General features: G+C 45.4%; 1 protein-coding gene across 1 annotated transcript in view; it reads right to left on the bottom strand.

The window, feature by feature from the left end:
- LOC146809008 (sialic acid-binding Ig-like lectin 13) overlaps positions 1-22968 on the bottom strand; it is a 349688-nt gene that overhangs the window by 286095 nt on the left and 40625 nt on the right. The window contains exon 2 of the mRNA XM_085615797.1: positions 7380-7772. Coding sequence (XP_085471923.1) covers positions 7380-7772 — 393 coding nt within the window. The remainder of the gene's footprint in view (positions 1-7379; positions 7773-22968) is intronic.

Genomic DNA, 22968 nt, shown 5'->3' with positions numbered 1-22968 from the left:
TGGTCTACCAACCTAGGGTTTAACCCCTCAGGTTGCACCGGGGTCAGAGGTGGGCTCTCCCACCCTCTGCACCCCCTTCCAGAGTCCTGCTCCCTACCAACTGGGGCGGTCCCTCTGGAAGAAGAACCGGTCAGGACACTGGTTACAGTAGTCAGACCCTTCAGGTCAGGCTGCTCCTGAACCTGGCCTTCCAACCTCCGGTCTAAAACCTTCGGTGGAATAATTGCCTGGCACCCCAGGACTTCTGGGGACTTACACACCATCCCCCTGAGACTGACACATGACCCATGTGTCGTGTGACTGTCTGTCTGGCGCAGATCTCCCGTCCCCTGCCCACCTGACAGTGCGCGAAGATCCCCCAGAACAGAAGTGGCGCCACCCGGGTCCCCCCAAGGAGCTCTAGCCCAACTGGCTAGTCCCTGGTCCACTGGTGCATCCACTGGGAAACTCATCCCCCAACCACTCCTCACGCTGGACTCCTGTACCCTCCCTACCGGAGCGGTACTGCCAGCCTCTAGAACCACAGGAGCCCTGCTTACAGGCGCTCCAGGTCCTCTACTCACTATGTGATCCTCCTCAAATGGGCTAACAGGACAGCCTAGGTCCCCAACTTGGTGTTCCCTCCTGAAACCACCCAAGTCCCGAGGCAGGGTTTCGTACGCCTGGGGACCCTCGGTCACCCACTTACTCCCGCTCCACTGAGCCAGGCCGTAAGCCCCTACACCCTCCTCGCTACCCTGGGACCTAGCTGGGCTACACGGAGCCTCTTCCACCACGCTGGGCTGGAAGGTACCTGAACCACAACTTGAGTCACTAGTGTGGGAAGAACTATCCCATTCCTCATCATAACTGGGGGCCTGTTCCCATCGGTCTGCTTCCGCTGCCAGCTCCCACGGATCAGTGTGCCCCCATGCTAACAGGTGTTGGCGCAACTCGGGATAAAAACTACTGGATAGCTGCTCTCTGACGAGCAGATCATACAGTTTTTCAAAATCCTCCTTCGTGCTACCCCATACCCAATCAAACAGTGCATCCTCGCATTCCTCCACAAACTTCTCCCAAGACTGGTGAGGCAGCTTCTTCCTGCCCCTGAACTTCAACCTACATTCCTCCTCCCGGGAACTAGGTACCATACTGGGGGAACTGGGAATGGGACTCTCCGCACTGGTCTCTCTATTGCTGCCACCACTGGACTCAACCCTCCCTGGGGAGCCCAGAAAACTACCACTGCGCTCTGGGGACAACTTACCCTCCAGAGCTAATCTCTCCCTGGCGAAGGCCCTCTCAGCCTCCGCCATCCTCTCCTGCGCTAAGACCCTCTCGGTCTCCAGCTTCTTCTCTGCCATAGTCAGCTGCGCCATCCCCCGGGCATGCTCCAACCTGAGCTTCTCCATGGCCAGCTTATGCTCCCTCTCTTCCCTCCTATCTACCCACTCCTCTGGGGACAGGGAAAGGGAGGGGGTGCTGCTCCTGACACTGGACCCAGCAAGGGACTTCCTATCTATGGGGTCTCCACTCTCTACTGACGTCTCTGTCAGGTAACCTTCCTCCTCCTCAGATTCCTCAGGGCTCCCCTCAGACCCACCACCCTCTCGGCGTGCGGCCCGGGCCCTATCTTCCTCGCTGCGCTCCCGCTCCCACTCCTCCTTTTGCCAAAGGATCAGGTTGTCCCTCAGTTTGGACTGGGTATCTGACTCACCCACCTCTATGTCCCTCTCCTCACAGAACCTTGCCAGCTCCAACCTACTGTACCTAAACAGACTACAGAAGTTAAAAGCAGGCTCCATTTTGGCGGACGTTCCTGAGAAGAGTTCAACACAAGGAACCTGGGGGTCGGAGCTACACAGGAGTACACAATTCACAAAAGGTTTCAGTGAGCTCTCTATCCTGGAGAACTCACACTCACTGTCTAGTACCCCACACACCATCCACACACAACCCTCCCCTCGGACTGGTAAGGCAGTTTCTACCACCCCTGATCCCTCAACCTGACCACCACGTGACACAGGTACCAAACTCTGGGCGCAGGGCGGGGGACAAATGTACTGGACACAATTACACAATGATACCTTCAGGAGAAGAAATAAAGGAACTTCAAAAACAATAATCCCTAAAATGTGATTTATCTAATGCAGAGTTTTGTGGTGTAGCCAGTCGCTGCTGCGGTACAGCGCAAACGCAAGTCCCAAATCCCACCGCTGATCACCAATGTTAGACCTGGGGATTCTGGTTGGTTAAGGCTTGCGCCAAAGCCAGGCAGAAACCACCACTCTAGTCAGGGCAAGGAAGTTACACGCCAAAGATAACCCCTGCTCACCCCCTTGGTAGCTTGGCACGAGCAGTCAGGCTTATCTCTGAGGCGATGTGTAAAGCGTTTGCGCGCGCACCCAGCAACAACACCCAAGGCCCACCACAAAGGAAACTCCACACAAGGTATTCTATAAAAATAACCTTTGTATTATACAAAACACATTAGATAACAACACACACTTTACAATGTGCCAACAGGCACGGGCAGAATTTACAAGGGATTATGTACAAGACAGGGCCACCTGGACCACTGTCAGGAATTAGCACTTTTTAGATATTTAGCACACAAAATATATAAAATCACTGTAGCACAAAAATAATATGTATAGCACACAACCAGTACTTACTGGTGTCGGGGAAGTACCACCTACGTAACCCTAACTCCTTTAGGAGACTGTCACGCAGGGAACTAGAACCTCACTAGCACCACCTGTACTAGGAGAAAGTAACAACCACCCACGTATCCCAATACCTGTAGGGGTAATAGAACGTTACACATGATGCCTAAAACATTCAGAGGTGTAGAGCAATGGCACATGACGCATCAAAACACATTCAGAGGTGCATGAAAGGAACACACATGATGCATAAAACATTCAGAGGTGTAAAAGCAATGGCACATGATGCATCAACACACATTCAGAGGTGCAAGTAGGAACAATTGCGCAAAACTCCTATGCCACCACCTGTGGCAGTCCCTGGGCCAACTGGCCTGGAAGGGGCTAGGACGCCCTGCGTTCAACAAAGTCAGGCTGCGCCAGCTGCGCAGACTAGAACAAGAATGGTCCCCCACCTAAACGTGGCAGCTGCCCACTAAGTGCTGGGCAGCTGGAAAACGAACTTCAGGCACTGCGTGCCTCTGGAGCCCTCTCTGGGCTTTGACCATTCAAAAATATGCCCTCTAGAGCCTTCGTGGCTCAGCACAACGTTGGAGCCTCACTGGGCTCGAGAAGCGATGCTTTGCCCCTCCGGTGGAGCCTCACGGGGCTCGTAGCTACCGCACCGACTGCCTTTGAGAGCCTCACAGGCTCGGGAAATACTGTCTCCCCGGGTTGGAGCCTCACTGGGCTCGTGAGCACTGCCACCCGTTGGAGCCTCACTGGGCTCGTGAGCACTGCCTCCGCCCTCCCCAGCAAGTGCGCGGAGTCCCCCAGCCCTCGCAATCACTCACCAGGCTGTCCGCAGGGGACTCCCGCGTTGGCTGCTTTCTCTCTCTGCTCCGGCGGACTCCGGGGCTGCTTCTCGACACGGAGGGGGCAGGCACCGACAATGTGCCTCGCGCCCTCCTCCGCTCCAGCTCCGGCCGTCCTCGTCACTTTCCTAAGTACCCCGGGGCGCAGGGTAGGCTCCTGCCTGCTCCGGGGGTTAAGCAGCCGCGACGCTTCGGTAGGAGGCGGGGTAGACTCCCGCCCTCCTCTTCTCAGTTCCGGTTGTCCCGGCGGCCCGCCCCCAGGCTTGCCTGACTTCCGGTCACGAACCGGGCTGCAGCGGTGATCTCGGTGATTAGAGGGGTGGGCTCCCTCCGTAAATGCAATCCTCGGCGGGGTAGGCACCCGCCGCAGCGATACGCAAATAAGCGGGGTGGGCACCCGCAAGCCGAATCAAAGCGCTTCACAGCGCTACAAGGTGAGCCAGCGCTCGCAGCGCTACAAAGGATCCTCAGAGCGCTCCCAGGCTCTGAGAGACAGCCAGTCCAGGAAAACAGCGCGCCCAGCGCTTGGAAGTCCAGAAAGCGCTCCCAGGCGCTACAAGCAATGTTCAGCAACAAAAAGGTCCTCCAGAGAGCAGGGGGCAAAGGCTGGGCCCAGAGCCAGCTCACAGGGCCCTCCAGCAGGGAGGCAGTCCCCAGTGGCGGTCTCTCCTGGCGCCCAGCAGCAGCAGGCCTCCCTCAAGTGGATCCTGCAAGAGAACAACTTCTGTGGGGACACAGCCCCATTTTTATACAGTCACATCCTTTGTCTAAGGTGCAGGGAAGGGGCGAACCAGTTCCAACAGGTTCCTGAGCACTTTGTTTTGCTCAGCCCCTCTCCCTATTCACTGGCAGGGCTAGGGTCATTAGACGCACCACAGGGGCCGGCGCCAGCATTGTGTGGGGGAAGCCCTGTCCTATTCAGGACCCAGGTACACTCCTCCCCAGCCATCAACATGCTAACTCCCCATTCGCCACTGGGTGACTCCTCCTGACTCTGGGGAATTCCCTAGTCCGTCACCTGACCTCACCAGCCAATCGCCAGACAAGCCACACATTTCAGACTGCACACTGAAGTGCCCACTTCTAGAAGTGGCACTTCCACACCAGGTACATGCACGCCGCACACATCAACGCGCAGCATTCACTCCCACGAGTCCGCACATACCAAACACGGGCCTGCACACCCCACGCATCAGGAACTACCGGGACACATACATTCCCCCATGCATTCCTATGGGAGGGCAGGCCAACCTCACAACACGCACGCACTTTACCCTGGGACACAGCGGTAAAGTGCGCAGAAGTCACTAAAATCACTAAACCAAGTCACCATTTTAAGCAAAAAGTTTCGGGGTGAACCGGCCAGAAGGGCCAAGTCCAACAGTCCTTAGGCGCGTCAACATTTTTATAACAAATGAAGGTTGACGGTACAAACATACCTAAAATTCCAGATTTCATTTCCTGATGCTTTCAAATCTTGATTTTATGGCTAATTGTAAGATTTGATTAACTGAACATTAAAGATTATTGAAATAAATATATAATGATATTCAGCAGAACCTCCAAAGTTTTGTAGCCAGTGATTCGTTTAAGAGGTCATTTTAAAGTGCTATAGTTTCTGAGCGCTCAGAATATTTTCACACCTGATTAGAACTTAAGATGTAAAAAAAAAAAAATTACCTAGGGCTTTTTAGGAAATTTTACTCATGCAGTTGAAGACTGCAAAGATTACTTACTTCGTGATTATTGGCCTTTGAGGTATTGCACACGTTCCCTTTGCCTGCCACTTAATGATTTAGTAGTAGTATTAGTACGAGCCGAAGTAGTGGTTGCCATAGTAGTCGTAATAGCAGTTAGTTCCAGCTGAAACATGATGTGCCTTATTACTGCATGAGAGAAGCCGACATCAAATGACACTCCTATACAAAATGATAATAAAAATAGGTAGTGTGCAACCTCAAAACATTGTATGCATGCAACCTCTCCACTTTTATGGACCTTTATACAATTTCTGCAGGCTTTGTCAGAAATTGATCAAGACTGCAAAAAACTTAAACACTCCTAGAAGTAATTTTCTCAAACTCTTTTCCCACCCTTTGTTCACATTAAAGGACCTTATTTTCAGCATTTACATAAACACATAGCATTAGACAAAACCATGGCAAGTCTCTACTTTAAAACCAAGCTGGAGCAGTTTGTGAACAAATCCTAGTAGGCGCTATTGGAAAAAAGGTTCAAATAGATTATTTGTGTCTGAATGAATCGATAACAGTGCCTTGTCCGGACGATAAATAGTGTTGTTTGTGGGCTTGTGTAATAGAATATGTGGCAGTATTCAATGGTAATAGCACATATTTTTAATCTCTTACTAAACACAGAGGCAGATGTACTAATGTTTCATGGAACTCAGACCAGCGACCAAAGTTCTTGTGCTGCGTTGCGTGAAAGGGAGGAAGCGAAACTGTGCCATATCTCCTAAGACATGGAGCACTTTTCTGCTCACACTGTGTGGCTGCACTTTATGCTGCCATGCACTGGCACATACAGCCTTGCACCATAACGTAAAGGTGTGTGCGTGATATCAAACATAGAATTTGTCTGGAAGACCTGAAATAGGTTTGGAGAAATCAAAACATTTCCCAAGTTAAGCCTCAAAAAGGAGTTGGTTTTGGTGCAAAGTCCTATCTACAAATGATAATTGATAGAGACAAGCATCTAAAACCATCGGTGGATGTACAGGAATGCCGTTGTACTAATTATGGGACATCGCCCACCCCCCTTGATGCAAAGCAGCATTGCATTGCTCTAGTGCTACTGTCTGGGAAACAACCTTTACAACACAGTCATTACATCGCACTACCTTTACAACGCAGTCATTACAACGCAACATCCTTTACATTGCATGTCATTACAACGCAGCCATTACAATGCATGTCATTATAATGCATGTCATTACATCACATGTCATTACAACGCATGCCATTACAACGCATAGTAACCCTACACTATCCAACACTTACCCTACTGTTGCACTCACTGGAGTTAGAATAGTAACTTTTACCCCTAAACTATCCAACACTTACACTAAATGCAATGTAATGGTATGCATTGTAATGGTATTAGTTGTAATGGTATAATGCGATGTACTGGAATGCGTTGTAAATGTAGTTTCTAAAAATGCTTTGTAATGGCATGCGATGTAAAATAATGCGTTGTAATGGATGTTGCGATGTAAAAACTGCATTGAAAGGCATGCGTTGTAAATGTTTGTGTTGTAGCATCATACATTCCTACTGTCCAACTAAATGAAGTTTGGTGCTTGAAAGTAAACCCCAAATTCAGAGTTGGCATAACTTTTGTGATGCAAGCCTAGCACAAATTGTTAGTAAATTTGCCCTCCAGTATTCTGCGTACTGCCATAAATAAATCCTTCGGTGTGGGATGACGTGTAAGCAAGCATTGGTTTACATGGATTTCAGTATTAAAAAGACCTGAAGTAGCACCAGCTGTTGTGTCAATGCACACAGTGGGCCATGGAGAGAGGTGTTGTCACCAAATTCATAATGTAGGGATACGATGTTGCTTTCAGTGTGCGGTAATACAATTAGCATGCATTTATCCTACAAGTATCTTACGCCGCACCTCTACTCTTAATGAGGTGATCTTTATATATTGACCCAATTCCAATAACACTTTATCGGCAGCGGCATCTTCCTCTTTGTGACTTACATGAGCCGCAAGAACAGCAGTTAATATTTCTGACCTGCTGTGTTCCTGATTATTGTCCTTAACATGTGTGAACTGTTGACCTATGCCAGGCACCGATATTCAAATCAATTTAGAATTAGAACCAGTGTTACCATCAGACGTGACTCACCTGCAACCGTAACTTGCAGCTGACAACATTCATAAGAATATTTAATTTTTGAGCCCTGACTGTGTTCATATCGGAAGTAGTAGCTCTTTCCATCCGATCTCCTGACGTCATCGATGCTCAGGGAACAGTCCCTTTGATTGACATCTCCCACCAGTCTGAAGCGGCCTCTGGTGTCCTCGCGGATCTTTTTAGTATCATCGTTGGAAGCCACGGCCGGGGCGTCTTCCTTGGTACCTTTAATGAACCAGTATCCTCGGGGATCCTTTGGTTTCTCCTTCGTCTTCTTATAGGTGAACTGGCAGGGGATGAGGACACACAGGCCTTCCTGAACAGTGACGGGGGTGCGCACCTTCACTGTAGCCTCATTATTTTCACAGACACATGCGGAGACTCCTACGGAGACAAGAGCGGCAAGAAATTTAAACTGAATTATATGAACTACTATGGAGCGCATGCGCGAGCAGAGAGCGAGAGTGAGGGAAACTGAACATCACGGAAATAGAAATATGAGCAAAGGCGAGAGTGGGAGCAGGACCCACACGATACTCCATTTACGGACAACAGGTTTTCAAGCATAATCATTTGATTAAAAATCTTGGGCCTCATTTATGAAAAGTGACGCATCCCTGCGTGAAAACAGCAATGCGTCACTTTTCATCGTGCCCTCCTTGCTGGATGCGTCATATTTACAGTATCACACATCATGTCGCAAGGAGTTACAGATACATCAGGATTTCTGACGTATCCATGGGGCAGATTTACAAGCTCCTTGAGCCACTTTTGCATTACTTTTAACATGGGAAAAGTGACGCAAAAGTGGCCCAAGGGGCTTGTAAATCCGCGCCTGTAGGTGCAAAAATGATGCATTGCTGGAGTGTCAAAAAAGTGACGCAACTTCAGCAATGGGCTATTTCACATGGGCAAGTCCCATTTCAAATGTTCCTGCATCAGTCTTATGCCTGCTGTGAAGATCTTGACGCATTTGCGTCCTAGAGGTGGCGCGTTAAAATCTCAAAGATTTCACTGCAACACTTCTACGAGACTTACTTGTGTTGGAACGCCCACCCTGCCTACATTATACCTGACACAGGTGTAATGTGGCGCAGGGGTTTACAAAGTGGCACATCTACCTAGATGCGTCACTTTGTAAATATGACGCAACATGGTGCACTTTTTACGTCGCTGGTGCGTCACGAAAAGTGACACACCAGCTGCGAAAAAGTAACACAAGGGCTCATAAATAAGGCCCCTTGCGTACAAGTAAAAGGAAATAACGTAGATATCGAAACGCGAAACGCATCACCTGGGATGAGATATTTCATAATATTTGCTACTTCTTTAGTGGGCGTCCTCATTAATGTTTTCCGTTACCTCCCTGCATCTTCAGACAGAGGATTAGAAACACATACTCTTAAACTCCTTCTAGTCTTAACACTTTGTCCACATTTTGAATCATCATTTTATTGAAAGGTTTCACAATGTAAAGATGACTCCAGTAAAAGCATTGGATGTACTTCTTTATTTGAAGTCGTAAATGTCCAACACAGCACAGCGGAGTAACCACAATGTGTCTACTCCAGAGTATATTCTCTCCCACAGTCATGCATTGATCAGCCGGCGTTCTAGGATGCCTGCTGATTACATCATAATAGGTGCAATCACCAATTTTGACACATACAGCCTTGCTTTATGTTTCAAGTCATACCGTTTCTAGTATTCAGTTTGTACTTGTAATACTTTCTCTCTAACTGCTTCAGGTGACCAAACAACCTTCTTCACAGTTTTCAGCCAACCAATATCTTAGAACATAGGAGTTCTTCCCCTCATCAACTCAAAAGGACTGAATGCAGTACTCTCGTTTGGGGTGATCCTGTATGCCCACACCATCTTGTGTAATTCACTTCTCCAAACTAGACTCTTATTATTGGCTAACTGTACAATTACCTTAATGACCCAGTTGAACCGTTCCACAGCACCATTCCCAGCTGGATAGTATACAGAAGTAGTTTTGTTGTGCAATGTGATATCTTTCCATACTTCTTTAAAGTTTCCCAACATGAACTGGGGTCAATTTTCACTCAGAATGTATTTAGGTAGCCCTTCTCTAGTAAATACCCTATCCAGGAATTTGAAAATACTGCCTGAGGCAGTTTTGTGAAGTATGTCCATTTCAGTCCATTTAGAAAAACTGGTCTATGAGCACAATGACATACACATGTTCCCCACGCTCCGATATAGGTCCCATTATATCTATAGCCATTTTCTCCCAAGGAATTCCTTGGACTGTGTAGAGGATGTAATGAAGGCCAGAAATGTATCTGGGTCTTATAAGAATTTTCACATTGCATACAGTTCCTCACCTTTCGTTCAATCTCTTTGTCTCAACCTGGCCTCCAATACCAATTTTTACTCTTGCTAATGCCCACATGTCCTTCGTGCCAAATTTCCAAAATGTTACTTCTCAAAGTTTCAGGGTAACCACTTTCCCTTGTCTTAATATAAGTACTCCTTCCAATGACAGCTCATGTCTAAGTTCCCAGTATGTGCTCAATCCTTTACAGATGTTTTTTCTTATCTGACCACCCCCTAGTGTCATCTTACTTACTTCTTAGAGAACCACATCCTGTTTTTGAGCTTTTCTTCCATTCCTCACCTGAGATGCAAGGGAACTTTTCAGAAATGTTAGTTACGCAAAATTCTTCCCCGGCATCCTCATTAGCTTCACTCATAGGAAGGGGCATGCGGCTGAGGAAATCTGCAACTACATTCTTAGTACCAGGTACATACTGTACTCCGTAGTTAAAAAACCAACTGTCTTACGGATATGCGTGCTAGTCTGAGCGATGCAGCATACAATCTCTTGTGGTTAACACTATGGTAAGAGGTTTGTGGTCACTACGTAAGATTACTTTCATACCCCAAATAAATTGGTAGAAGTGCTCCAAACCCCACACACATGCTTGTGCTTCCAGCTCTATGACCAAGTATTTTTCTGCAATGGGGGTCAATGAGCATGAAGCAAATACAATGGTGTCTTCTCTACCCAATTTGTTCTTCTGGGTAAGGACCACACCAATCCCCTTACCACTTGCATCCATAGTGGCAATGTTGGCAGACTCAGGATCGAATCCCTGTAAAGGAAGAGCATTACAAATGTTCTCCTTGAGGGCAAGGAACATTTCTTGACAGCAGGTAGACCATTCCAACTTGTTCCTGAAGGTTTAGAAGTTGTCTGATGTCAAACGTTTTAGTGGAAAAATCTTTCACAAACTTTGAATACAATTCAACCAACCCCAAGAACGCTCTTAATTCATCTTTATTCTTGGGTACCAGCACATCCGTAATAGCACTCAACAACTCTTTTTTAGATTTTAACCCCTTCTGTGTGATTTTATGACCCACATACATAACCTGTTTCATGGCGAACTTGCATTTACTGAATTCAGCAGTCATGCCTTTTTTCCCAAAATACTGAGAACTTGCATCAATTTACGGCATGCTCTTCTTTGGATTTACCAATCACTAAAATGTCATCTTGGAAGATGAGACGATTTTTAATCCCTTTAAATAACTCATGCATTAATCTTTGGAACATAGCTGCAGCTGAGGCTAGGCCAAAAGGTACTCTTTTGAATCAGTAGCACCCTAACGGCGAATGGAATGGGGTAACATTACTGCTGTCAGGGTGCAATGATACCTGGTGATAGGCAGTAGTGAGATCAATAGTTGATAAGCACTTGATGTTCCTGGTATGGGCTAACATCTCATTTACCTTAGGTAGGAGATACTGGTCCACCTGAATATTCTGATTAAGGTCAATTAAGTCTATGCATAACCTTTATTTTCCATTGGGTTTTTTAGCAACAACCAAAGGCACCACCCATTCTGAGAATTCTATTTGTTCTATAATACAATCTTTTAATGAAAACGGTATGCTTCTCACTTTGTAAATACAAGGTTTGGCACTAGCTTTCAGTTGGATTTTGTTTTGGAACCCTTTCAGCTTCCCAATACTACCTGAGAACACCGTGGGGAATTTCCTTAAAATTAATAATATCAATTCCTCCTCCGGTTGTACAGTTAAAACTGGTTCAGGACTGTTTGGATTTAGAGTTATACCCAACTTGCCTTGATCCATCCAACACAATGCAGAAGGACCGGTGGCAGAAACATACAGTTTGCCCATAGTTTCTCTGCTCTTAAACGTGAATTTAAGTTTCCTGTAGCCTACTATCTCAAAAGGTTCACCTGTTAATGTTTTAAGCATGATATCAGGCTGTAGCAACTCTTGTCCTAGTGCATGTGCAAATTCTTCACCCCACACTTCTTTATTTACTATTGTGCATGGTGAACCAGTATCAGCAACGATAGAGATGTTAACACCACCAATACACATTTCGCACATAGGTTTCTTTCTTTTAGAATTCTCCCCCGACCTCTATTAAGTACTTGTGCATCATCCACATTCAGAACACACATCATCAGAATCATCAGACGACCTTGAGTTGTATTCCTCCCCCTCGTCTACAATCTTCACTTTACCACCTGGCTTCCTCTGGCAAACCTTCTGGAAATTACCTACAATGCCACACTTTGCACATTTCTGCGTGTGCTCTGGATATTTCCTGTCCTTTGCCAAGTGTCTAGTGCTTCCACACTTATATCACTTCCTTGCGGATGAACTGTTAACAATAACCCTCCACTGTGTCTCTGTTCCCTATTTCTTCTTCTTCTTGAATGAATGGGCTGACTTCACACCGCTTACATTGTCCATAACTGTTGATTCTTCCTGCGCACTGGAGCATTGCTGTCCAGACCCCAAGGTATTTGCTCTGACCCCTAAAACATGGTAGAAATGGCCATTCTCTGCTTGGCGGATTAAACATTACAGTAAGGCAGTAATATATGGTGCAGGAAAATACAGCAATGACATGGAAAGTTAGAATGTCACCTATGCACTGCAGCACTTATTGTGCCATCTTCTAGAGCAGTGGTTGTCTTAAAAAAATGTAATGCCGCCACCTCCCCCCCACCCCCGCAGTGGGGAAAAGAAAATCCCCGCCCACCCCCTCAATTTCACACAATTATTTCATTAAATTTGAAAAGTTTAAATATGTGTAAACTGCTTGCAATTAAGTTATGTTACTGTTTTACAAATGCTAACAAATACATGATTGCTAAACATTCCATACCAAGCCTTTCTAACGTGTAAAAGTATTCACAGTGTGATTATTAGAAATGGGGATGGGAGCTTTGAAGAATGTTTGGAGTCCGTTTCCTTTTGACACCTTCTCCCAGCCAGAATATAAATGACAAAAGCTGTTAGTGATGGCCCATTACAGAGCGGCTTACTGCTGCTCATTTTCTTCTGCTGAAAACAAAGGACTGTTAGCAGCAGAATGCTTCTTCTGGCCAGAGCCTGGCACCCCCCACCTGTGAACACTTGAGGCCCTCTAGGGGGGCCGCCCCCAGTTTAAAGACCCCTGCTCTAGAGTTTTAAGGAAAGCATTGCTTCCTGTGCCACATATGTAGCTTGACTGCTGGAGCTTTTAAACTTACAGACACATCTGTCAAAATAACAATTTTTGAGAGGGATTAACTCTACTTTTAAATATCATATAAATCACCTCTCAGTAGATCTTGTAATTCCTAGGTTATGTACCTAATATGTAAAAGTGGTGCGTGCAAGAATTTAATGTTGGTATGTGCCTACAGCGACAACATTCAAACTGTGTAGTTCATAGGTGAGGTGTCTGCATTAGTTTTTAAATGTAAGTGTTGTCATTTAGAATGTATATCGACTTTTGAACTCAGAGTAAGAGTTCTTTGCTATGTGCTCGGTAAACACATGTTTAGTTTTTTGGCAGATGATCTATCACGAAGAACAGTGCATTTATAAAGTATCAGCAAACACAAAAATGTTTGATATTTATGTAAAACGCCAGGTTTCACTGCCACTTTTGGGTGATGGTCGAGCTGCTTTCTGTATTTAGGGAAAGGGAGCTGTGCAGATTATTTAGAAGTCTCCGGTGGGTGTACTATGCCCTTTGAATTATTGGCAGTCCCAGTGGAAGCATTTTGGTCCATAGTTTGTGTGGGCTTCCGTGGTATTGAGGTGGGCTGCTTGACTTCAGGGATTAACACGAGGGAGGGGCATTTTGCAGTGTATAAAGCTACATAACCTGGTTTCAGCACGTGGAAAAGCACTTATGTAATGACATATTGCACTTTGCCTTCTCTGCTTTACTCCACACCACTTTGCTTCATGCCACTCTGCTTTACTCCACATAATGTAACTCCCCACAACTGCACTTGACTCTACGCAATGTCGCCCAACTCTACACAACTGCACTCTATTCTGCGCCACACAGCTCGATGCAGCGTCAGTCAATGCAGCGCCACCCACACATAGTCACTTCACACAACACCACTCCGAGCAACCCCACTCCTCTCCACACAATTCCACTCTCCTCTATGCAACACCACTCCAACCAACTGCACTCCACACAATGCTACTCCACTGCACTCCATTTTATGCCACTCCACTCAACACCACACCACTCTATTCTACTCAACTCCATACAACACCACTCAAAACAATGCCAAGCCCTACAACCACACCACACAGCATAATAATCCACATAATACAGCTCAACACCACATAAATCAACTGTACCAAATTACACACTACTCCACAGCACATAAATACACCCCACACAAATGCAATTTATACGACATAACAATCCACATAAAAATACTCTACACCATGGTGCAGAATTCCACTCAACATAATTTCACTCTATACCACACTGTTCCATGCCACACTGTTCAACTCCACACAAATCCATTCCATGCCACATAATTTGGAAACAAAACATTATTCCACCCCACAACAGAATTTCACTACACACCACATATATCCAATTTGCAACACATAATTCAACACCATACCATATAATTTAACAGCACACCACATAACTAAATGGCACTACATAACACTCCACAACACAAAATACTAATCATCATAATTACACTCCATTACTCACAATCCCATTTCACATAATTCCATTACACTCAAAAATGCATACTTACTATCCACATAATGCAACTGCACATCAAGCCACCTAATTCTACAACACAAATCCACTCTCCACCACACAATTTCCAATGCCACACAAAGCCACATCTAACAACTAAAATACAACTCACAAAACTCCGTTATACACCACATACATCCACTCCAATCCCTAACCACATACATACAGTCATATCCATAACATATAGGTAAGACATTTACAATAAAAACACCAATAGCTCTAACTTTCTTTTTTTTTTTTAACACCTAAACACACAGATCTGAAGCTAAGCTCCTACCTATTTCTTCTTTTTGTCACAAAACAGGTAAAGCTATTCACACAGTTCCACATACACACTTCAACTCCACACATTCGCAATCCACACCACATAATTCAACACTGAACCACATAATACAACTCAGCAACAAAATTCCACAACAGAATACATACATCGAATCCACACCACAAAATTCCACATCGTGCCACAAAAATCAACAGCACACCAAAAAACATAACCTCCAATACATGCCACTCCACAAGACAAAATGCCATTCCACATATTTACATCCATAACACACAATCCCACTCCACAGAATTCAAGTATACTCATACCACATATTTATTCTCAATTTGATTGCACAGCACACCATTCCACATAATTCCAATACACAAATCCAATCCATGCCACACCACACAACTAACTAATCCAATCCAACACACATAATTCCACTACACACCAAATACATATATTCCATAACACATAGGTAAAAGGCAATAATATTTACAATGCCAATAGCTCTTACTCAAACAAATGTGAGACCAATCGTTTTTTCAATGCTTGTTTTCGCTTGGCGGCATTGTTGAGCAGATATGGCATTACAGTCACAGCTGCTAAGTTTGGGTCTCGGCATTAGCTTTACATCTTGTGATTCTGGGCACATCACTTAAATTCCCTGTGCCTACAAAATAAATGTGACCTTGTGTAATGTAAGTGGTGCTCATGTAAGCCACACCACTACATTGGGGTCGAGTCTGTGCTAAATAGAACTGTAAAGCAAGACAACAAAACACGTGGGAGTGAAAACAATTGTGAGAAATGGCCATGTACGGAAGACAAGGTTCCTTATGTACGGCTTGTAAACAGTTAGAGCTGCAGTGATATTTCCAGTCTCCAGTGCACACACTTTAAAGTTTGCAATGTGTTGCTTGGATGACATTACATTATATGCAAGCAAACATGCTAGTAAAGTCCTGGAGGCCCACATTTCATAATGCACGAGAACGAATATAGCCCTTTACATCGCATGCGTTTACAACGCATGCAATTACAACACGATGGTTACAACTACCGCCTTGTTACATCGCAATACCATTACGACGCAAGTCGTTACAACGACTTGCTCTATTCCATCTACAGTGTGTGCAACAGTAGGGAAGGTGTTAGAATAGTAAATTATACTATTTCTTAGTTTAGAGCACCCCCTAGAGCAAGCCACTGTAACGACTTTCATTGTAATGGTACTGTGATGTAACAATGCGGTCGTTGTAATGACTGCATTGTAATCTCATGCGTTGTAACGTACGCAATGTGATGGCTGTTTCCCCACGAGAAGGGGTTAGATTAGCTGCAATCATGCTCACCATAGTTTCATATCTGACAAGGTGACATGGATACCAGGTGCACAAAATCCTCTACAATGTCATTGTAAGCAAGTTGGACTTCCTTTTTCTGAGCCGATATAAAGGAAAGTAGGATCTGCTTCTTATGGTTAGTCCCACTTTTTGCTTCATGCTATACTGTTTTTGACTAGTCTGAATGGGATCCAGTCTATCTGCTTTCTCCTTAACCTGTTATGTTATGTACTTAGGTACACTCCAGATTGGATACTGAAGTCACCTTGTCAGTCCCTAGTATATGGTACCCTTGTACCCAAGGCATAGGTAGCCCGGAGGCCTCCCATGGGCTGAAGCTTGCATTATGCCACCCATGGGAGCCGGTGTAAGATGGTGCATGCACCACTTTCTTTAGATATAGGTTTACTATATCTAAGGGTCACTACACTTAAAACCTATAAGTCACCCCTACAGCCGGCCTTGACAATACTGAAGACAGGGTGCTTGGTTCTAAGTGAGAGGGTGCCACTGCATGAGCAGGATACCTTGGCAGCTTACGGAGTCCATTCTCCTAGGTTGTTAGTACTGCAGCCATTTACGACATATAGAGTTGCATTATGCAACCGTGTGATGACCAACTCTAAAACGGCAGAAAGTAACCCTATTGTGTTTGATGTCAAACATTGTGGAAACGTACCCCCACACCAGTAGCATTTGTGGGATTTATGATTCCATCCCTCACAAATGAGCTTTGAGAGGTCCCTGGTGTTCCCAGTACCAGCCTTCAAGTCACGGGAAGCCTAAAATGGTTGCTGCCGACCAGAGACACATTTCTGCCCTCCTGCTGCTGAGCCAAGCTCGAGCACGAGAAGGCAGAACAATAGGCATCCTGTCACAGGGAGGATTTAGTGTATTAGGCCTGGGTGGGGGCGCTTGCCAGCGTCCGAAAGCCTGCATGAGAGGCAAATTTGGTGTCCCTGTGCATAGTCCAGTTCAAACCAGTCCAGGGAGTCGTTGGCTCCTGCTCTAGGTACGCAACTGGACGAAGGACATGGGAGTAACCTCCCCACTGTCCAGACTCTCCCCTGGGAGGGACCCCTGAATCTGTCTAACCCTCTCCCTTGGGTAAAAAAGGGGTTACCTGGCTGCAGGAACCTAGATTCGACGTGGACAAGATTCTGATCCAGAAAATACTGACCTTCGACCGTCTGGACACTCTGGACTTCGCTGGACCTTGTTTGGGCCGACTTCGTCTCCTTTTCCATCCAAAGCATCGTCTGTGCCTGTGCACCATACAGGCTCTGTGCAGGACCTGTGAAGCATCAAGGATCAAGGATATCTCCCTTGGAGTGAAGGAGTCACTCCCCTGCAACCGCAGGCACCACATCTCAACTTACCGGTCTGCTGCTCCTGATCTCCTATGGACTCCGAAGGCTCCAGTAACACAGAGGTGAGTTTCCAAGTCCCTCATGGTCTGAGCTACCCTCTTACCAAGAACGAGGTGAGGGGGCTGCAATACCTTTGTGCTCCGTGTACTTTTTCAAGTGAATATGCTTGTTGGTGTTTCCCGAAAAGGGCACTGGGCTCCAGTAGCCCCAACCTCTGGCACCATTTCCTGCAAAGATCTCCAGCCTCCTTGCACTGAGTGCTGTGTGGGCTGCTGCTTTGTGAAACTGCTTGAGGTCCCCTCGCAACTCCTGTGCCTCTGACCTATGGGTCCTCTTGAGGGTCAACACTGCTTTTCGCAGGCTACCCTGGTTGCTCCAGGCCTGTGTTTGGTGTGTCTCCTGGGCCTTGCTGGTTTGAACCATAATCTTCCTTGACCTTCTGCGTAGTTTGCTGCTGCCAAGGCATGTTGGTGCTCCAGCCGGAAACCAACCCCTCAGCACTCGACATCCTTTGTGGGACAGCTCATATCCAGCTCCTAGTCATTCCCGACATCTCCTGGTCCCTGTGGCTGTATTGTCAAAACCCCCTCAAAGCACCTGTAGCACCCGACATTGGTGGGCATTCGTCTACCAAGCCCCTGGTCACTCCTGAGTGACCCAGACTCTGTCCTCTCTGCTTTAAGGTACTCTTCACGAAGAATCCACTTTTGGATTTCAACTGACACTTTTCTTCTTCCCAGCATTGGCTCTTTTTCGAAGTCCTCCATAGAGATCAACGGCGTTTTTCGATGCCACCTAAGCACCTGGGATAGGTAAGTCTGGTACCAGTGTATCTAAGGGCAGGGTGGCTCTCCAACCTCTTAAGTTCCACAAGGTTTCTTCGAAGTCCACTTAGAAGGGTCCTTAAACTTCAAAAGTGCAACCACGACTTTCCTCCGTGTGGTCCCTACTTGCTCACCTTGGGTGGTTCCTTGGGGTCCCAGCGATTCTACATCCTCTAGACACTGTCTTGACGCGAGTCGTGGTTCTCATACCACTATTTTAGTATATGGCCTGGTCTCCCCCTGGAGCCCACTGTGTATTAGTGTTATTTACTATTGCTTCTGTGCTACAGTATCGTGTGCTTTGTGTTCATCTGAATGTAGCAGATACTGTGTAATTCTTAGAGTGTATTATATTAATAAATACATACTTTTATAACTACTGTGTGTTTCTCCTTTCATTTAACCAATACTACAAAGTGGCATTCTGGTAAAAAAGCTACTTAACATTCCTTCAAGACTAAGCCTGAAGGCTGCTCTCCACAGCTACCACTTGGAGAGCTTTCAAAGGTTATCTTTGATCTCTTAAATCACCATAAGGGTTGCTTGGACTGGTACAGGGTGCCCACTTTAATTAGTGGACAGCATATACCAGGCCAACTTCTCACATCATACTTGTTAGCTTTTCCTTTTTAAATATGGCGTAAGTGGCCTAAACCTAATTTATACATTTAATTATCATATAAAGCCCTAGTTTATGGTTCTACATGCACCCAAGGCATGTAAATTAAATGCTACTATTGGGCTGCTTCCCTCATTGTTCACCCCTAGTCCTGTCACTGTAGCATGTGGTGCAGCTTTTAACTGCCATTTCAATGTGGCAAAATAAACCTTTTGCCAGGCCTAAACCATCATTTGTGTTACTTATAAGTCACCCTGTGGTAGGCCCTAACCACTCCTACAGGCAGGATGCATTGTATGTAAAAAGTAGGAAATGCATTTTAGGTTTCACCTGTCCTGACTGCTAAAGTTGTTTTTCACTGTTGAAAGGCTGTGTCTCCCGTAGACTAACACTGGGGTACTTTATTACACTTAATAGGTGATAACTTTATTTTGGGACCAGATGAACAAATGCTGTTTACATTCAAATGAAATAGAATTGTGAATCCTTTTCAATGGGAAAGTCAGAATTTAAGCCACTTTTAGAAAGTTAACATTATTTTGCCTGATGTTACTTTCTGCCAGTGTCCAAGCTTACATGACTGTGAATGGCTCCCCTGAGGTGTGTTGTGTATTCCTCCCAGTCATTGAAACAAAAGGGGCCTAGATGTAGAAGGAGAGGGTCTTCATGACCGGATGGCTATGAAGGAGTTGTGCCCTGCCGTGATTACACTTCTAAGGACCCTGCCTACAACACACACAAATACACCTGACACCAGACCTGTCCCTGCCATGGTCCCCCTAGCCAGGTTGAAGCCAAACTCAATTAAGAGGGGAAAACTGGCCAAAACAAATTTGGGAGTAAGCCAGGGAAATTCCCTTACACAAAGGTTTGCACTGTGTATAAATGTGGCCCCTTCAGAAACTCTCATCAAAACACTCCCTGCTGTTGGACCGTGATGAAGAGAGTCCTGATCCCAAAGAGGTGCCCTGAAGTCCTGCACCCTTATCTGGCATCTGAGCCTACTCCTTTTCAAGCAAATGTGATGGTCCTGAAGTTTTGGGCTCCTCATGATCATAATACGACCTTTTCTCACGTCCGTGACTACCAGTGTGATGCTCCAGTGAGACCTGTTCTGTGTGCCAACAGTGACCGCCCAAGACGACCACAAACACGAGGTTCCAACAAGACCTGCACTTGGCAATGAGAGTGACAGCCATTTACAACTACCAATGCAAAGCTGAAGCAATGACCGGCTCCTCGCGCTACACCAGCGACCATCTGAAATGCCTGACCTGCTTCTCAGAGTTTTGTTTTTTAGGTCTCGCTACAGACAGCTTCAAGAACTTTGGGCCAGATTTATTAAGGCCTTGCATTGCTTCACGCAAGGCAACACAAGCCTGTAATTCAGACTATGCCACTCAGAGTCTCCTTGCTAAGTTGCTGCATTGCATAACTCTGCACCGGGGAGGTGATCCATGCATGGAGAGTGGGTGTCCCCACACATCCACCCATCATTTGTGGCTCATTCCCAAATATACTTACACTAGCAAACTTGGGAATGCATCAAAATGCTTCGCCTTCCCAGGTGAGGCACAATGAGGAGAAATATCGGTATTTCTCCTCATTGTCTCCTCTTTCTACATGTTCTGCACACGTGCCTCGAAGGATTGTTTTTGTGCAGGAAGCTGCACAAAAATAATTATGCCTGTAACACAGGCACCCTTGTGCCGTGTCACAAGGGTACCTGCGTTGGCTTTAGGCTGCATTCAGTGGGCCAGCATTCAGGGGGAGCAAGCATGTCTAATATCTTAATAGTTATGGCACGTGCCTGCTCTCTCCTTTTGATGCAGTGCAACAAGTTTTTTTTATGTGTTGTGTCAAATCTCTGTAAATATGCCCTTTAATGTCATCAATTATTCCTACGTGAGTAAAGAGAACAGAGTTTCATTATTTGGGTCATTCTTTTTAGCCATTGACTTTCATGTGTTTTCATGGTTAGTTCCATTGTTCCATTTGTGTACCCATTAGGCTTAACGGTGTGGCATAAAATAGTCATTTTGTTGGAGTACAGCTATAACATGTCATGCAGTTTGTGATTGAGAAGCACTGGGTGCTATTTGATGTATTCACTTTCGTAACACAATGGCATTATATGTGCTTAAATATGACGCTCTAGTTTAGGAAGCATGTGCTGTTTAGGTGTCAATCTTTTACAAGGCCACAATGGAATGCACTGACTGCTCTTGCAATTCCATTTGTTTTACTGTGCGGTCATGATAATGTATTTACAGTTTTTTTGCACACAAAGTAATAACGTTTGCACATATGGAGTACTGGGGACCACACAACTTTGACACCCTGAAACTGTACCTCAAAAAAACGCCCACATTTCGATTAATTAGAAACAGTGTTGAACCTCAATTTCATGAGGCAATAGGTCCCCGAGGTTGAAGCACCTCCCAACATCTCAAAAATATCAGAAAACAGTCAATTAAGTAAAAGGGCCTACTCAATAACTGAATTCTAGATCAGCAGAATAGTTTAAAGGCTTTGCTAAAAAAAATGCATAGAAAAGGCAGTGCAGTGTCAATGCCATGAATGATGACTGCCATTGGATAGTAACAAATACACAAATAACCAAAAGTGAAATGTTCAAGGGGAAGACAAGGGTGATATCCATTCTGGAAAATATGGCTGCTATGCTGAAATTGAGGCCTAATAAACAGAGGTTAGAGAAAAACACGTCTATGCAACACAGAAAACTCGTTTCTATAGCAAAAGTACAATATCAGTGTGTACATGTGTTTTCAAGTGTGAAACTACATTCTGTGCATTGGCCAGTAAAACCTGAATATACAAATCTTGTTCAAAGATGCAATGAAATACTGACTCTTCACCAAAGTATCTTCTATGCAATATTTTGCTTTACATGTACTTTAAATTTTGCTATTTCATCTTCTCACTCATTTTTGTAACACTCTTCTTTCGGAGCACTTATTAACCATACTGTTCAGCAAAACATCCTTTTTTATTATTATTAATAATGAAAAGCACATACATACACCATTCTTTTTCTTCCCTAAGTAAGACAACATTTGGTTGTTTTTCAAGAGGAGTGACTTCTCACATTGAGTAGTAATCACAAGCCTTTTCAGGGTAATTCTCAAAGTCACTAATTTAACCTGAGCTCAAAGCCTTGGTAGCTATGGCATGGAGCAGACAGGCCTAAATTGGGGCAGTGTGTAAAGAATTTATACAGTACCAAAACAGCAAAAAGTCGTCAGACCACAAACAATAAAAATCCCGAACTGAAATAGAAACCTATTTTAATAAGATGGCACAAAACTGGCAAAAATCCAATAAGGGGAATTCGAGCTAAGAAGTATTAAGCTCCAACCGTGATTAGACAGACATGATAGACCAGGAAATATGTGCGATTTGATGCCAATCGCGATGGAGCAGGGGTCGGTGACAAAAACCAGGTTCACCCCAGTCAGAGGATTGAGTCAATGGAAGTCCAAAATCTTCAGTGGGGCAAGGCAGTAGACTGTAACCAAATAGAGCTCCACAAGGTTGGATTGCCAATTGGATGCGGTCCCAGTGAAGCCATTGGTTTTGACAGGCAAACTAGAAATTCGAAATTTGCACTGATATGTGTAATCTTGCCTTCCACATACCTTTGGCATCTTCTCCCGGTCAAGATTTCTACGTTCATACGTTGGCCCTAATTATGATGGTGGTCTTTCGGACCGCCGACTGCCATCATTTTGTGCAGGACCCATCTGACAATGACTCGGCAGTTCTGTCCTGCCCTATTAGGATGTGACCACCATGTAGGTGGTATTAAAATGTTTTTTTCCACTGTGGCTTGTGCTGTGGCCCAGGAAAAGGGTTTGCAGTGGAAAAAGGCACTTTTCAAACATCCAGACACAGTGGATGCTCCACGTAGGACAGGGGCCCTGCTTGGGGCCTCCAAAGTCAGTTTCTGCCTGCCTTTTAATGCCGGTGGGATGGCCACGAGAAGGCAGTTGAAAAGGGACATTCCAATCCCTACAGCAGTGCCTGCGGATGCACCGCAACCATTGT

Source organism: Triturus cristatus, chromosome 7 (assembly GCF_964204655.1).
Source record: "Triturus cristatus chromosome 7, aTriCri1.1, whole genome shotgun sequence".
NCBI lineage: Eukaryota > Metazoa > Chordata > Amphibia > Caudata > Salamandridae > Triturus > Triturus cristatus.
This window is presented reverse-complemented; position numbering and strand designations above follow the sequence as displayed.